Raw genomic sequence first — 16,095 nt, forward strand, 5'->3', positions numbered from 1 at the left:
TTGTAGTGAATACCACAAGTTTTCAAATGTGTTTAGGTTAGATTCTGTTGGACTGTATGTCATATTTGTATTGATATTTATGTCACCATCCTTAGCTGATGCAGTTTAAGCTTAACACTATGACGTGCCAATGATTGCACTTCAGAATAATACTTTTTCATTTTGGTACCATCTAATAAAGCTAAATGTTTAAGAACTATTTGATTGTTTGTAATATTTTTGTCTTCTTTGGTTTAGTAGATAAATACATCAACAGTTATTGTTATTGCATTGTTGTGTTCCATTGCAATAGATGAACACGTTGGGCTTAGGCACTCTAAGGATGATGGAAAATCATCAGAAATAAACGATGACTGGATTGCTCATAAATGTGTAATACGTGTTTGAGTTCAATTGTTATAAATGTCTTTACGAAAAGATGTTTATAAGCTGCGGAAAGGATGTGTCACAATTACTACATCTCCCATCGTCCTTTGCGCTCCAAGCAGGAAAAACGTTCGCTCGCAGGGGCTCACACTGATCCAAGTTAGGAGCGTTCAGCTGCCAGCCTTGGCCCATCATGTAAGTGCCGACGAGAATTCTTTGCAGCGCAATTGCAAATTTACCCGTTTTCTAGATAGTTTTGTTGGCTGTGCAATTCTAACATTGACCTTTGGGTGGACACACACGGTCCAGACGACAAAAGGCTCCAAGTGCATGAAGATCGAGGCTTGTATTTTGCATCTTTGTTGCAAAGCAAGCCGCTGAAGCTCCAGCGCGAGGGCGATGGAGGGAGGGAGTGAGAAAGAAGGCAAAGTCTTTTGTGATTCCCCTCCCCCTCATCAAAGCAAAGGGGAAATGTCTCAGCCGAAGGGAGGTAAGAATATCACGCGATCTGTGCAAAACTACTGACATGCAATTAGAGCAGCATTGGTTGCAAAGTGCATCGCTGCAGGTCGAGTGCGATCCATGCATTTTAAAGTTGAATGGTATATTAAGGGTCAGTTGCATTTCCTGTTGAAGATCTTCCCCTTTGCAGAGTTCCTGGTAAGACGATGCAGTCTGAAGCCTCTTACCCAAGGATGTTGCACTCAGTTTGTTTGCTAGACAGTCTGAAACTCCCCGAAGATGTTTCCAACCTCTTTTAATAAAGTATGCACAGGTTAATGCAAAATTCGACGTGTCCCCTTTTCAAGGTAAATAATATAAAGCATTTATTGCTTCCCTAGCTTTCTGCAGATGGTGCAACGCTTAATTGCAAACTGCTTACAATTGTGCACTATTACTGCCAGGAACACGATGTGACAACATGCAGCTGTCTGTCGTCAATTACAGGTTATACACACTCTAGTTATGATGATCTTATTAGTTGCAGTTTTATATTCTTTTGTCAAAACGCGTTATGAAAAATGGTTGTCACGCCTCGTCCACTAAGCTTTGTTCAAGCAGTTATAGGTAGACACTCAAAAATAAAACCTAAATATAGATTTGCAGTGAGCGCAAGTAATCTACCTAGAGTTCAAGGAAAGGAACTAAAGGCAAGGAATATCCAAGCAAAAAGTAATATAACGACTTCAAGTACAAGTAATGTAATGCATTCTTCAGAATCTATGTTTTGTGTAAATACTTTACTTCGATTCCTCTTGTGGCAATATTTGACATGCTTCTGACAGCTAACTGCCTGTTGTGCATGTATGTGGTTATACCTCGAGGCCTAAATATTTCACTTATAAATGTTGACCATGTACCAGTGGGCCTACTGTGTAAACTAGGTTACCTGCACCTGCAGACTATGCTTACCACAAAACACACATTTTGTCAAATTAACAAGAAAAAAACATTCATTTGAATCTGTAGAATTGATTTAGAAGGAGGAAGTGCTTTGGTGTTGAATAGTTTTTGCAGTCCGAACAGAGGTTGTATATGTCATTGCGTAACAAACAGGTGACACACCTGTTCTGTGGAACTTTGAATTCCCCCCTCCTACCATTGACCCATGTCCGTGCACACAAAATGTGCATGAAATGACCATCTAATTTCTCTGCAGTTTAACTTCACCTTAGCTTCTGTCAGTCCAGGTCAAATGTCACCCAACCTACACAATGGAACTGCAGCCACTGTCTCAGACTCAAACACAGTGCTGTTGAAATGTTTAACTTTTATTGGTAAAGCAATAATTGACAAATATGATTGTAGTGCCTTTATAAATGGTGAAAATAAATGTAAAAGGCCCCTATCCATCAACCGTAGCAAACATTCATATGCACTACAAGTGCATAAAACCTATGGTCACGGAATGTCACACAGCTGCTTGATGACTACAACCAAGCACACTTTACGATCCGACGATAGTTCAACAGAAAATGTCCCTGTTCCAAATGAATGCAGCTTTGCAGTGTTTTCCAGCGATTGCGCCCACTGTCCCTTGTCAAGTCCTGTTGGCAAGGATGGCGCCTGTGGTTCATTTGGCTCCCAAAGGGCTCACAGTGTGGGCCAGACAGTTGGCCGTTCACCATTGTGCACTGTCCTGCTGTGGGGCCATGGTGGTGGGTCACTGGCCCTCCCAGTATACCCTCCCTGGTGGACTGCCACTATGCAGCCTCCACCGACCCCCTCGCCCATGCACGAATGGGACATTTGTCATGCAAATGTCTCTGGCATTTTTTTTTTTTTTCAGCTGCATCGATACTGAATTTGCTGTTTCGACGAGCCGATTGTTGGCCTGGTTCAAGGCCTACAGCTTTTTTTTCTATGGCTACAACAAATGGAAATGTTTGCGCCATTGTCCAGATGATCCGCTAACTGTTCCACTTCTGTTTTCCGGTGGTCTGGAGCGGGCATGTCATTCATGGCAGAGAGTGCGCTCTTCATTCAGCTGTAGGGACAAGCAGAAACACTGATGGAAATCCCCAACCTGGCCTGTCTTTTTGACTTGTTCCAGCAGCAAGCCATCTGTGCAGCATGGTGAAGGCAGATGACTGGGTAAAGTGGTATGCATTAGGGGTGGGATTCTTTTGATACCTCACGATTCGATTCAAATCGACTCGCCATTTTTTTGATTCACCATTTTTCTGATTTTGAATCAAATTTCGATTCAATATATGCTAACATTTGATTCCAGTTTGCTGTTTAGTGTTACCTGTTTCTATTTGACTGTGATAGGCAGTTAAGTTTTGAAGAAGAACAAATCCCAATGCATCAAAACCTAAACATTTATAGCTTTTCTTTCGATTTTTTACAGTTGTGAATCGATATGAATCGCTAAAAGACTGAATCGGGTTTCAAATGCGAATCATTTTTCCCCCCCTAGTATGCATGCTGTGTAGGCTGCAAAGCTTCTGTGCCACGATGTGTGTGCCGTGCTAAAAATGAGAGGAGTAGCCCATAAATTCATGGATGGTCTGTCTGCTGCCTCACCCTGGAGTAACCTCGTACGCCATCGCTGAAGGGCTCTTGACGGAAAGGGGAAGGGTGGAGGAGGAGGGGGAGGAAGAGAGGGAAGAGAAGGGGGAGGATTCTTCAGTTTAGGCCTACTGCACGTCAAAGGAATCAAATCAATGCATCCCAGTTGAATCGCGAACACTGATCCATCTCATTAGTCCTCTGCATTAGATCCCCTCCAAGCCTGTTTAAGGTGCATCTGATTGAATAGCTGCCATTTCTCAGTCCCATGCAGGCAATATTCCTCTCTATGCTAATTTAGTCAGTAGGAGTATGTTGCCTTGAAACTGTGTATCAAGTGTAGTGGTGAACTTTGCTTCACCAGCTCTTCAGGAGACAGTGAATAGTTTGCAGTTTTCATCCTGCGTTTGATATTAAAGTGGTTCATTTAGTCAGGCCCTGAATTCCAGTTGTATTAAATTCAAGTTAGCGTACCTCTCAGCTTGGTTCTACTTTACCACACGCCAATATGATTCTCTGTTAGACAGCCCTCTGGATGCGTGACAGCGCTGTCTCGAGGTAAATACCTTTTAATTAATCCCAGACATTTTGTTCTGCGTTGAATTTGTGATTTATGAAAGTTCTTCAGCCACTCTTACAAATACTTTTACCCCTGTTCTGGTGCAGAATGCTCCAATTATGCAACCAAGCTAAAGAGGCTTACATTTTTTTGTCAAGGTGTCAGTTGTCAAAGCACCTGTAAAAAAAAATTCAAAGCTGTGTCTCAGCCAAATTCGCCGTGCTTCTGAATAAAACATAGCATGTCACCTGGTCTTCACCAACGAAGTGAGCGGAAGGAAACAGGACTTCAGAGATTATGTGTCGTGAATTTGTCATTTAATCTCATGAAGTCCCCCCCCCCCCCCCCCTTCTCTGCACACCCTCTCACCTCCCAGCCAAATCCCTCGGCCCACAGGGGCTAAATCAAACAGGCCGACGCATCCTGTGAAAATCTGCTCGGAGACCAATCATGCTCAGACACATTCATAGATAATTATAACTCATGTATGGCCACCAACAATGGCAGGTTCAAGAGCTGTCCTCATTTCAGCTACGGCATTAGTTTCGCCTTAACTGATGACTTCTCTCTTGTTAGACGTTAGCTACACCCAAGCAACAGAGATTCCGTGAAGGCCTAGCGGTTCGTGACAGATCACTGTGCAGTCCCTCGTTAACCAGTGGAAGCGGAGCTGTGCTGTGCCGTGACCTGAAGACGATCCCCTCACACACTGTACCACTGTGCGAGGAACGTTCAGGTCCGCCCGTGCATTCAGGAAGCACGGAGGTGACGACATCGTTCCCAAAAGAGCCGTTCAACAGCTGTAACCTAAAGGATCTGCCATGTTTGGAAGTGTGGAGTATCTCACACAGTGCCAGGGCTGTCACAAGAGGCCAAGCAGCCGTCGGCTCAAGAGAGGTTATTTTAATCTCTCTCTCTCTCTCTCTCTCTCTCTCTCTCTCTCTCTCTCTCTCTCTCTCTCTCTCTCTCTCTCTCTCTCTCTCTCTCTCTCTCTCTCTCTCTCTCTCTCTCTCCTCCCTCCCCCCCCCCCCCCCGTGTCCCCTTTCTGTTTTCCATTCTCAGTCGCTCCCTGCTTTCCCCCCCCCACCCCCTCTCTCTGTCTGATTCATCCGTCTTTCTCTGGCTCCGTGGAATTCCATTGAGGAACTCTTGGTATTGTTGGTATTCCGGGTGGAGTGCATGCCATGTGTGGGTTCTGAGGATAGCTGCCAGGACCCTTTTCTAATGTGATCCCAGGCTTCTTATCAAGCAGGCAAGACACAGGCCACCCTCACACACCCAACCTTTTCACTCTAAATCCACTGCTCTCCTGTCAGGGCTCAAGTGCAACATGTAGTACGAACTTCTGTACACTCTTATCAAAGTTGAAAAGAAGCAAAGGAGTCTGTATTTAATGCTATTATTAGACAAGGCAGTGTGTAGGGGGGGGGGGGTTAGGGGGGGGTGGGGAGGGGAGGGAGGGGTAGGTTTTGCCTTTCTGTAGCATTCCTTTGACTTGCTTCTCTTTGGTTTTCACTGTTATGCCACATCCCCCAAGTGCAAACCCTGCAAGAGAATGTGATAGTTGTGAATGTTCACATGAACCCCACAGGGCATAATCAGAGAGAGAGACAGAGAGATTGTGAGACAGAAGGGAGGAGAGGGAAATAGAGAGGAAGAGGAATCGTCAAAACGACTCGTCTGTTTTGGCCTCTGGGCCTCTGTGGTATTTGACTACATACTTTGAGCCATGTGCTGCGAATCACTGTGAAAGATATGTGCTGCTGCCCTTAATGACACCGCACACTCCCATGTATGTGTGTGCATAGATGCTGAGTTCAGCAAGAATGCTGCACGTTGTGTATCTCGACTCGAAAATTGCGCAATATCACTGTGGAGCAACTCCCCAGCAGCCCAGGGTTTGGTAGCTTCCCGTCACGCTCACACGGTGGGTCCCTCAGGCAAACAAGTCAGCTCACTCCTTCCTGCTGCGCACCTCAATGATATCATCTATTGATTCGTCTGTGTTGGGCCACCTTTCCCTCACTCACTCTCTCTATCTCTCTCCCTCTCTCTTCCTTTCTTTCCATGTCTCTCTCTCCTTCCCTCTCTCTCTCTCTCATGCATGTGGTCACTGGACAGATTTGTCCCAAGGTCACTTGCAGGTTGTTTGGGTTTCTCCTAAGAATCGTCAAATGACAAAGACTGTATTCCAATCTGTATTACAGGCATGCCCCAGTCACATTGCTGCCTCCGGATTTGCATGCCTGTCTGCATGTGTCATTTTTTTTCAGTGCTCTTTCTCTCTCTCTCTCTCTCTCTCTCTCTCTCTCTCTCTCTCTCTCTCTCTCTCTCTCTCTCTCTCTGATGTTAGCGAGTTACTTTGCATACAGATCACGAGGGCTGAACCTCAGCACACGCTGTGTGCACGTAAACATCAGCCGCGGCGTGCAGGGTCTTGTCCCATCAGACGCTGGAGATGGGGAGAGCCTGTGACCCTCCTCTCCACCGCACACATCAGAAACAGAGTGACAGGGCCTGGAGACAGGCTGCCAGGGCATGCAGAAACAGAGTGACAGGGCCTGGAGACAGGCTGCAAGGGCATGCAGAAACAAAGTGACAGGGCCTGGAGACAGGCTGCCAGGCCATGCAGAAACAGACTGACAGGGCCTGGAGACAGGCTGCCAGGGCATGCAGAAACAGAGTGACAGGGCCTGGAGACAGGCTGCAAGGGCATGCAGAAACAAAGTGACAGGGCCTGGAGACAGGCTGCCAGGCCATGCAGAAACAGACTGACAGGGCCTGGAGACAGGCTGCAAGGGCATGCAGAAACAGAGTGACAGGGCCTGGAGACAGGCTGCAAGGGCATGCAGAAACAGAGTGACAGGGCCTGGAGACAGGCTGCAAGGGCATGCAGAAACAGACTGACAGGGCCTGGAGACAGGCTGCCAGGGCATGCAGAAACAGAGTGACAGGGCTTGGAGACAGGCTGCAAGGGCATGCAGAAACAGAGTGACAGGGCCTGGAGACAGGTTGCCAGGCCATGCAGAAACAGACTGACAGGGCCTGGAGACAGGCTGCCAGGGCATGCAGAAACAGAGTGACAGGGCCTGGAGACAGGCTGCAAGGGCATGCAGAAACAGAGTGACAGGGCCTGGAGACAGGCTGCCAGGGCATGCATGTTTAACCCCCCCCACCTCACCAGCACAGAGGGTGGAATCGGCTGAGGTGTGGAGGTGCAGGTCCACTGGAGCGCTGGAAAGGCCAGGTGCAGGTCGCTCCGGGTCCTAGTTTCTGTATTTATTTTCTTGTCCTGCTTTAGTTGAAATGTGTTTTGGTCGTGGACTCGTTAGTAGGGTGTTGGTTTTCATGGACTATTGTGTAAATGCACGTGGGAGGGGCCAAAACTGACATTTTGGTGCAACAAAGCAGCTTTGGAAAGCGGAGAGAGGGAGGCAGGGTGAGAGAGAGAGGGAAGCAGGGCAAGAGAGACATGGAGGCAGGGTGAGAGAGAGAGAGAGGCAGGGTGAGAGAGAGAGGGAGGCAGGGTGAGAGAGAGAGGCAGGGTGAGAGAGAGAGAGAGAGAGAGAGAGAGAGAGAGAGAGAGGCAGGGTGAGAGAGAGAGGCAGGGTGAGAGAGAGGGGATGAGAGAGGTCTCTGGTGGAGGGACACTGAGCAGGGCCACACCCTGTTTCCACAGACAACAACTGAGAGAGACAGAGTGTGTTTGTGTTCAGTCACAAGGTTTAGAGCCCTGTAAAAAAAAAAAAAAACACACTGAAAAAGAGGCCATGAACACCTGTAAGGTGTTAATAACGACATCAAACGATCCATCTGTGTGTGGGGGTGTGTATGCGTGCGTGTGTGTCTCAAAGCTTACCATGCATTTTTCATCCTTATGGATGGAGACATGGTCTCGTTTACCATAAATACCAATGTGTGTTCTGTGCACACGGTGTGTACTTTGTCATCGTTTTTCGTGAACTTCAAGCCCTTAATGAATCATAGAGACACCCACCTGCCCTTAATGAATCATAGGGACACACACCTGCCCTTGATGACTCATAGGGACACCCAGCTGGCTCCCCTTCCTCTCCCCCTGTGCTCTGTCTTCCCTCACCTGGCGTCATGGCTAGCTTTAACCCTTGTGCTGCCTTCAGGTCACATGACCTACAGGTTCACAACGACCCATCGTGCTGCGACAACTTTACCCAATACAAAAACAAATAAAAAGCATTTTCTTTTAACCTTCGTGCTGTGGGGGTTGTGAGACAGCCCGACGGTTGAAAGAAAATGCTTCACTTTGTTTTTGTGTGAGAGAAAGTTGTCGCAACACGTGTGGGGTCACAGTGACCTGAAGGTAACACAAGGGTTAAGCACATCTCTATTTGTGGCGCCGGCTCCTGGTAAGATCTGGCTGCTGTGAGGGGAGGATCTGGGGAGGTTCCAATCAGACACTCCCCCCCCCACTCCCTCCTCCGTCACGCCCTCCCGTTGCCGTGGCGCCCCTCAGTGCAGGACCTCCAGATGGAGAGAGTGCTCGGACACCACGCGTCCTCATAGCCGTGCTGTCGGGGCCAGCTTCGTTCAGTCGTGATTTGGAGTCACTCGCTGCATCCAGCCGTAGGTGTCCGCGGCTCGCCTCCCTGTCGGCACGCCTCCCTGTCGGCTCGCCTCCCTGTCGGCTCGCCTCCCTGTCGGCACGCCTCCCTGTCGGCTCGCCTCCCTGTCGGCTCGCCTCCCTGTCGGCACGCCTCCCTGTCGGCACGCCTCCCTGTCGGCTCGCCTCCCTGTCGGCTCGCCTCCCTGTCGGCTCGCCTCCCTGTCGGCTCGCCTCCCTGTCGGCACGCCTCCCTGTCGGCACGCCTCCCTGTCGGCTCGCCTCCCTGTCGGCACGCCCACCTGCCCTTCTGGGCTACTTGGGACTGGAGACCCAGGAAGTCAGGGTGCAGGGCTGTCTGTGTGGGACGATTGTTGATGCAGCGGTATTCCGATCGCTTCCTTTATCGATCGAGAACCAAGAACAGGGGATTGCGTAACTTGTGTTTCCTTATTTTGCTGAGTCATCCTGACTTTCTGTGTGTCTGTGTGTGGCTGTGTGTGTGTGGCTGTGTGTGTGTGTGTGTTTCCTGTGCAGTTAGGAAGAAGGTGGGACTGAAGCTCCCCAAGGAGGTGTTTCATCCCCCTCCTGCTGCAGCGTAAGATCCCCTCTCCTCTCTCACTCACACACACACACACACACTTTCATCCCCCTCCTGCTGCAGCGTAAGGTCCCCTCTCCTCTCTCACTCACACACACACACACACACTTTCATCCCCCTCCTGCTGCAGCGTAAGATCCCCTCTCCTCTCTCACTCACACACACACACACACACTTTCATCCCCCTCCTGCTGCAGCATAAGATCCCCTCTCCTCTCTCACTCACTCACACACACACACACACACACACACACACACACACACACTCACACATAAACATACATACACTTACACTTACTGGTGCACTGAATATATGTTTAATCCCATTGCAAGTCCTTGTTTACTAAAGAGGTTATTCCAGACTCCTTCTAGCAGACAGGCCTATATCTGCTCCGAGAACATCTGGCCACTTTCTCTTCGTAACACGACACTTGTCTTAGCTTTGAGAGGAGCGACTGCTGCATTACTGTGATGGACTGTTAAGTGCTTCCTACTGTACTGCTGTAATGCGTTTGCTCCACTGCATTGTAGAGCAGAGATGGTGGTTCCACATCATCACCATGGGTAAGATGGCAGAGGCCTCGACCTGAGCCGTGCCCCCCACTAGTGAGGAAGTAGCACTGACCTTTCCAACACATTCACTGGCCCTGGTCCGCAGCCATTAGGGTTCAAAAACAGGAACTGTGAATCACTGTTCGTTATTCTACATTAAGTACACTTGACTGTATGCTACTTGTATGTTTATATATAAATAGACTTTGCTTGATTCAGTGAACATCCTGATTGTTTGACCTTGCAGGCCCCCGAGGGATTTGGATTCGAAAGCCTGTGTGACCATCGGAGAAAAGGTAGGACTCTTATTCTATGAAGTTAATTATTAACAGGGGAGTCAGATGGCTGAGCGGTGAGGGAGTCGGGCTAGTAATCAGAAGGTTGCCGGATCGATTCCCCGCCGTGCAAAATTAAGTTGTGTCCTTGGGCAAGGCACTTCACCCTACTTGCCTCGGGGGAATGTCCCTGTACTTACTGTAAGTCGCTCTGGATAAGGGCGTCTGCTAAATGACTAAATGTAAATGTAATAACAGTGGGATTTAATGCATTATCATACAGTGCATTCCAGTTTTATGCATTCTCTATTTGACACAGATCATTGTGATTCAATGCATTCTCTAGTCAACAAAGCACAGTGTGATACAGTGCTCTGCCTAATTCTGCCTACATGTTTTAACTGTAGGCCCTCAAACAGACAAACACAAATGTTTGGATAAGCCAGTTTTATCTCGTCACTACACAACCATGGGTTGTCTGGTAATGTGTGTGTATATTTTAAACTCTGTACTGTTTAGTTGAGTACTGTCCTCAGTTTCAATGCAGAAATCTTGGCTCAATTAAGGGGCTTATAGCCATAACCCCCCCCCAGTGAACATTACTGTCGAATTGAACACTTCTGATTGTAGGCAGGCTGGAATGCACTTTATTGCCTTTCAGGCAGTAAAAATATTTATTTTAAACTCATCAAATAAGTGGAATTTTCCACTGGCAAGGACCCCAGCTGCTTTGTCTTTTGTCTTAAAATGTTTCTTACAATTTAAGTAACAGTTTTTCTTATGGACAGAAAAGATCCCATTCTTCCAAACTACACTTACTGTTTCAGATGAAAAGGTTTGTTTACGCCTCCGCAGCCTTGAAGGTTCAAAGCCTTTTCTCTGATAACTACTGTCAAGATACTTATTCAGAGAAAATCATTCTCCTGGTGGCATCCATTTTCCCTTAAACAAAAGGAGACAGGAGAGACCAGATAACGTTTCTCCATTTTCAGTTTGTTTGTATGAGGTAAAGATGAGGTCAATCTTTTACTCTCTTTCACTACATCTGTCTTTTTTATGATTATTTATTTCTTTGCAGAAAGAACTGTTACAGATATTTGAAAGCACAAGAAAATGTTGTGAGTTATTCTGTCTCCGTTCTGTTTACGTGTCTGATGAAGCTGCTAACTTCTCTCCCTCTTCTTCTTTCCCCCTCTGCTCTTCCTCATCCCTCTCCTCCTCCCCCACGTCCCCTCTCCTCCCCCCCACGTCCCCTCTCCTCCTCCCCCACGTCCCCTCTCCTCCCCCCCACGTCCCCTCTCCTCCTCCCCCACGTCCCCTCTCCTCCCCCCCACGTCCCCTCTCCTCCCCCCCACGTCCCCTCTCCTCCCCCCCACGTCCCCTCTCCTCCTCCCCCACGTCCCCTCTCCTCCCCCCCACGTCCCCTTTCCTCCTCCCCCACGTCCCCTCTCCTCCTCCCCCACGTCCCCTCTCCCCCTCCCCCACGTCCCCTCTCCTCCCCCCCACGTCCCCTCTCCTCCCCCCCACGTCCCCTCTCCTCCCCCCCCTCTCCTCCCCCCCACGTCCCCTCTCCTCCTCCCCCCCCTCTCCTCCCCCCCATGTCCCCTCTCCTCCCCCCCACGTCCCCTCTCCTCCTCCTCCTCCCCACGTCCCCTCTCCTCCCCCACGTCCCCTCATGAGCAGAAGTTTGTGCTGAAGGCGGATGACCTGGAGCAGATTGGCGAGCTGGGGAGAGGGGCGTACGGGGTGGTGGACAAGATGAGGCACGTGCCCAGCGGCCTGATCATGGCCGTCAAGGTGGGTGACCTTCGACCCCGCCGACCTCGACCACGACGACCTGAACCTATCCAGACGAAAACGTTTCACGGCCCGCGCTGTTTCCTCTTGTCCTGAAGCTGTGTGTGTGTGTGTCTGGTGTGTGTCTGGTGTGTGTGTGTGTGTGGTGTGTGTGTGTGTGTGTGTGGTGTGTGTGTGTGGTGTGCAGAGGATCCGGGCCACGGTGAACACCCAGGAGCAGAAGAGGCTGCTGATGGACCTAGACATCTCGATGAGGACCGTCGACTGCTTGTACACCGTCACCTTCTACGGAGCGCTGTTCAGAGAGGTGCCCGGCACAACGCTCCTCCCAAGCGCACTGACCACTGCTGCTGGTTTTTTGCATTATTGTTTGTTGCAAGAAAATCAATGGCCACCTTGTTATTCTAAATGGAAGCGTTTCGTTCATGATAAATAACACAGACATGGTGAATGTTGGAGGCTCGTATTTGTACGTAGTCAAGATAAACAGACTAGGAATTCTGGATTAAAACATTTCCGGATGTCCTTCCTCCCCTCCAGAGTTCCTCAGGATATCCCACAGTGAGACGCGTTGGGAAGCCTGGCTTCCTGTTGGTCCTTTTGCTCGTCAGGAATGTGGCCTGGCCTGCCTTTGATGCCTTATTCCCAAACCTCCTCAAAACACACACACACACAGATCTGATTGGCTCTGTCATCTGTTGCCAGGGTGACGTGTGGATCTGCATGGAGTTGATGGATACTTCTCTGGATAAGTTCTACAAGCAGGTGATGGAGAAGGATCTTGCTATCCCCGAGGACATCCTGGGCAAGATGGCCGTGTCTGTGAGTAGTCGTGACAACCAGCCAGTCGCCTGACTCGAGGATGATAGCAACATGACACATAAAACAGTGTTGCACATGTTCTTTTATAACCCTGTGTAGTCTGACCTAACTTGACCCCTCTCTCTTCAGATAGTAAAGGCTCTGGAACACCTGCACAGCAACCTGTCGGTCATCCACAGAGGTTAGAACGAGAGGGTTTCCAGGGCGTTTGTCCTCCAGACCAGTTCGAACAGTGATTGTTCTCTAAACCCAGGTCATGCCTAGTCTCACACTTTGAAGCTTTCATACAACCGTTGAGTCTGGAGGCTTTGTCCGCTCACCGAACACTTTGTTCACGTCGTCTCATGTCGTCATTCACGATGATTACAGGTCACTAAAAACAAAATGACAGTCTGTGACTCTGGATTGGTCCGTGACCACAGTCCCCAGTGCAGATGTGTTTAAGGGAACTCCTACAACCTCTAATCCTTAATATCTTTCTTTCTTTTTTCTCTCTCTCTTTTTCTCTCTTTTTCTCTCTTTTTCTCTCTCTCTCTCCTTACCCCCCCCCCCCCCCACCCCCCACCCCCCCGGGGCAGACGTGAAGCCCTCCAACGTGCTGATCAACACCCAAGGCCAGGTGAAGATGTGTGACTTTGGGATCAGTGGTTACCTGGTCGACTCTGTGGCCAAGACCATGGACGCCGGCTGCAAGCCCTACATGGCCGTAAGGAACCCTGCAGCCCTCAGTCCAGGGATCCAAGCATGCCCACACCAGTCACTGTTAAGCGTCAGAGAAACTGGGAAGGAGTGGAGATGTTACGCTAGAATGTAATGACAGATGTGTAATTGGCGTTGTGTTGACAGAGCAGACTAGCAGAGCAGGCCGGGTGCGTGACAGCCCGTGGCCCCTCCCCTTTCCAGCCGTAGCTATAGTAACCCAGTTAGGTTTTGAACAGCAGTGGGTGTGTGGGGAGGGGGTGGGGGGAGTGTGTCCACAGAGCCTGGCTGTCGTCATGGTTTTAGGGCCAGGCTAGCATCCAGGGAACCAGAGTGGCCTGTGTGTGTTCAGGAGGTGAACATGACAGGGCAGGGAGCCAGTCGCCCCCGGTACCAGCGGGGCCCCTAAGCACCTGTGGTACTGTCGAGTGATGTCATCTTCGTTCGGTTTGAACTTTTCTCTCCCCCCTCCCCCCTCCCCCAGCCTGAGAGGATAAACCCAGAGACCAATCAGAAGGGCTACAACGTCAAGTCGGACATCTGGAGTTTAGGAATCACAATGGTGAGTCTCGTTCTCAAAAAACGAAAGCCTTGGACTATTGTTCTTGTTGACGTTTCGCTTGAGCTTTGCTTAAGGCTGGCCGTCGATGGATCTCACAGCCTCCGTCGTGACAGCCTCCGTTTGTCTTCCGAATATCTTCGTTATTGTACGTCATGACATTCAGATCAGAACGTGCTCAGTCTGGAGGCAGGGCTTAGCCCCAGCCCGACGGCCGGCTAGACCTTTTATTGACCCCCTCCTCTGACCGTCCCTCCGCTGACCGTCCCTCCTCTGACCGTCTCTCCTCTGACCGTCCCTCCTCTGACCGTCTCTCCTCTGACCGTCTCTCCTCTGACCGTCTCTCCTCTGACCGTCCCTCCTCTGACCGTCCCTCCTCTGACCGTCTCTCCTCTGACCGTCTCTCCTCTGACCGTCCCTCCTCTGACCGTCCCTCCTCTGACCGTCCCTCCTCTGACCGTCTCTCCTCTGACCGTCTCTCCTCTGACCGTCCCTCCTCTGACCGTCCCTCCTCTGACCGTCTCTCCTCTGACCGTCCCTCCTCTGACCGTCCCTCCTCTGACCGTCCCTCCTCTGACCGTCTCTCCTCTGACCGTCCCTCCTCTGACCGTCCCTCCTCTGACCGTCTCTCCTCTGACCGTCCCTCCTCTGACCGTCCCTCCTCTGACCGTCTCTCCTCTGACCGTCTCTCCTCTGACCGTCTCTCCTCTGACCGTCCCTCCTCTGACCGTCCCTCCTCTGACCGTCTCTCCTCTGACCGTCCCTCCTCTGACCGTCTCTCCTCTGACCCCCTCTTCTGACCCCCTCCTCTGACCGTCTCTCCTCTGACCGTCTCTCCTCTGACCGTCCCTCCTCTGACCCTCTCCTCTGACCCTCTCCTCTGTTCCTCCTCTTGCTCCTCAGATCGAGCTGGCCATCCTGCACTTCCCCTATGACTCCTGGGGCACACCCTTCCAGCAACTCAAACAGGTGGTGGAAGAACCGTCCCCACAGCTGCCCACGGACAAGTTCTCCCCGGAGTTTGTGGACTTCACCTCCCTGTGGTACGATCGCACACCCCTCCCCACCCCTCCCCCACCCCTCCCCACCCCTCCCCACCCACCCCTCCTCACCCCCCCCACCCCCCCCACCCCTCATGGGTGAGCAGAAAATATATTTGTATTTGTGGCTGGTTGCAACTGCTTACTGTTTTTTGTGTCGGTCACATTGTGGGGTGTTGAGTGTTACTCCTGCAGGTACCTTTCCGCTCTTCTCTGTCAGGATGTCCTCTCAGTACGATTTCCAGGTTAGAGGTGCTAACAGGAGTTTCCAAATGTTCGTTAGAGCATTGTTCTGTACCCAGACGACTATATTCCTGAAACATGAAGCAGCGAGTGAGTGCCTGGAACCAGGGCAAATGTTTCCTGTAGTCTGACAGACCTCACTTCAGAGTAGGAAGGGAAGAGAATGGAAGCGATGGCTCATCGTAGATTCATGTGAGGATACTATTTATGTTCTTGTTACAAAAAGGATACTATTTATATTCTTGCTACCCACAACAAAAGGGACTTCTTTTCCATTTTCCTTCCTCCTCCTCAGTCGACAGTGCACCTCTTAGGGCTGTCAGTCAGCATGGAGCAGCTGGAGTTGGGAATACTCAGACTAGAACGTTTAAAGTCTTATCTATCTTGTGTTAACTCTGATCTCCTCGTCTTCGCAGCTTAAAGAAAAACTCCAAAGAACGGCCAAACTACACGGAACTCATGGTGAGTTTGTTTAAGCATTGGCCGTCCACACGACCAGCAAACGTCCATTTTTATCACTTCAGGATGGTGAACGAGGATCTTCTTTGTCCTTGTCCTGCAGTCTTTGTCCACTAGAGGGCAGGCTGAGTCTAGAAATGTAGACGGTCCTGGTCGTCACGCACAGCTTGTCTACTGTTAAGTTAACAGGGACACTAATTAGGCCAAAGCCCTTTTGTCAAGTTTTATGAACAAAGTTTTCTTTCAACTTGACTTTTCATAACCAGATTTGTCTTGTTTACGGCCAGATAAAGTAGAAATGACTTGTGTTTCCTCCGCTCCGCAGCAACACCCCTTCTTCACCTCACACGAGTCCAAAGAAACTGACGTGGCGAGTTTTGTCAAGGTCACCCTCGGGGACTGAAGGTCACCCTCGGGGACTGAAGCTCCGCCCCCTCGAGCTACGCTCCGGCTGACCCGCAAAAGAAGAAGGAGCACCATCTGCAACCCTGCTACCTGTGGGCCCCCGCCCCACCCCTTTAGCCCCATC

At 50.1% G+C, this 16,095-nt stretch overlaps 1 protein-coding gene across 4 annotated transcripts; it reads left to right on the forward strand.

Annotated features, from left to right (window-relative positions):
• The first annotated feature begins 477 nt into the window (after positions 1-477).
• On the forward strand, positions 478-16,089 carry map2k6 (mitogen-activated protein kinase kinase 6). 4 transcript variants are annotated; one of them, XM_047031751.1, is made up of 13 exons: positions 478-561; positions 676-856; positions 9,057-9,117; positions 9,920-9,968; positions 11,631-11,744; positions 11,932-12,051; positions 12,450-12,566; positions 12,696-12,747; positions 13,145-13,272; positions 13,750-13,827; positions 14,728-14,867; positions 15,524-15,569; positions 15,892-16,089. In XM_047031751.1, exons 2-13 carry the CDS (start codon positions 766-768, stop codon positions 15,967-15,969), a joined length of 1,074 nt encoding a protein of 357 aa, XP_046887707.1. In that variant the 5' UTR covers positions 478-561; positions 676-765; the 3' UTR covers positions 15,970-16,089. The 4 variants fall into 4 exon arrangements, with proteins under 4 accessions (XP_046887707.1, XP_046887706.1, XP_046887708.1 ...); XM_047031750.1 differs by having other exon boundaries at positions 519-856; XM_047031752.1 differs by lacking the exons at positions 478-561; positions 676-856 and adding an exon at positions 1,055-1,175.
• The last annotated feature ends 6 nt before the right edge of the window (positions 16,090-16,095 follow it).

The sequence above is a fragment of the Hypomesus transpacificus genome, chromosome 13 (assembly GCF_021917145.1).
Source record: "Hypomesus transpacificus isolate Combined female chromosome 13, fHypTra1, whole genome shotgun sequence".
Lineage (NCBI taxonomy): Eukaryota > Metazoa > Chordata > Actinopteri > Osmeriformes > Osmeridae > Hypomesus > Hypomesus transpacificus.

Coding starts and splice junctions, on each gene's coding strand:
- map2k6 (XM_047031751.1), top strand. CDS start 766: ATGGAGGGAGGGAGTGAGAAAGAAGGCAAAGTCTTTTGTGATTCCCCT. Junction 12,567..12,695: donor TGGGCAAGATGGCCGTGTCT/GTGAGTAGTCGT, acceptor CTCTCTCTTCAG/ATAGTAAAGGCTCTGGAACA. Junction 12,748..13,144: donor CCTGTCGGTCATCCACAGAG/GTTAGAACGAGA, acceptor CCCCCGGGGCAG/ACGTGAAGCCCTCCAACGTG.